This window comes from Penaeus monodon, chromosome 29 (assembly GCF_015228065.2).
Source record: "Penaeus monodon isolate SGIC_2016 chromosome 29, NSTDA_Pmon_1, whole genome shotgun sequence".
Taxonomy (NCBI): Eukaryota; Metazoa; Arthropoda; class Malacostraca; order Decapoda; family Penaeidae; genus Penaeus; species Penaeus monodon.
In genome coordinates, this window is record NC_051414.1 from 3,182,452 (window position 1) to 3,183,576 (window position 1,125).

At 47.6% G+C, this 1,125-nt stretch overlaps 1 protein-coding gene across 1 annotated transcript in view; it reads left to right on the top strand.

Moving 5' to 3' along the window:
* LOC119591621 (paired box protein Pax-6-like) overlaps window positions 1–1,125 on the top strand; it is a 23,785-nt gene that overhangs the window by 1,916 nt on the left and 20,744 nt on the right. The window contains exons 3-4 of the mRNA XM_037940376.1: window positions 85–552; window positions 947–1,029. Coding sequence (XP_037796304.1) covers window positions 85–552; window positions 947–1,029 — 551 coding nt within the window. The remainder of the gene's footprint in view (window positions 1–84; window positions 553–946; window positions 1,030–1,125) is intronic.

A 1,125-nucleotide genomic window follows, 5' to 3' on the forward strand; every position in this document is an offset into this window, starting at 1 on the left:
TATGTAGTCTTGTGTTCTCATTTAAAGTTGGCTGGAAGTCTGAGATTCCCACATACTGTCGCTTGTACTCTTTGTTTTACTAAGTGGACAAAGTTAACTTCATCCTTTTGTATAATCATCTTGTCTCTTTTGTTTACCTTGTCCCCCCACCCCCTTTTTTTTTAACAACCTGCGTTGTTTGTCTCATTCGCTTCTCTTTTTATTTCTATCTTCTGAACACACGTTTTCATATTCCAGACGAGAGATTCAGTAGACTTCGGATTAACATTCTTACTTTGATTTACCCGTTATTTAAGTCTTACGCAAAGGGAAATCTAACCCCGCCGTTCCCCTCCTCAAAAAAAGCTTTTCTAACGCCCCCCCTCTGTCCCCTTCCTCCTCCCGCAGGACTCTTCTCGCCTTCAGACAACAACAACGAGGTCACGAGCGACGGCAACAGCGAACACAACTCTAGTACCGACGAGGACTCCCAGCTGCGCCTCCGCCTCAAGAGGAAATTGCAGAGAAACAGGACTTCCTTCACCAACGAACAGATCGACGCCCTCGAGAAAGGTAAGGCGAGGATACAGGTGCCACGTCCCTCTCGAGAGAGGGGGACGCGTGAGGAACAGCATCCACCCGTAGGAGGAGATGTGGGAGGCATCCCTCGGGGGTAACGCCGTGGACGGAGTTGTTCGAGCGGCCATGTTCGCGTTCCTCTGGCGACACCTGGCGACCAGTTTGCAAATATCAATACAATCAAAATAAAATCTTAATGATAATAAAAACGATAATGTTCATAACAAATACTTCGTCTTGCTTAATTTTTCTTCTTCTTTTTTTTTTCATTTCAATTACTACCTAACCCATAACACAGTGCCATAAACTGATTTCTCAAAAGACCTAGGAGTTTATGTTAGACACTCTCGGGCTAACTTTGCCTAATTTTTTGGTACTGGCGCCGCAGAGTTCGAGCGCACACACTATCCTGATGTCTTCGCCCGGGAGCGGCTGGCGGAGAAAATCGGACTTCCGGAGGCACGGATACAGGTAGGGGCGAGGGGAAGAGTGGGGGAGGGAGGGGAAGTAGCCGGGAGGGGTTGGGGGAAGTCTTAGGAGTAAGGTTAAAGGGAGGATTGAAGGTTG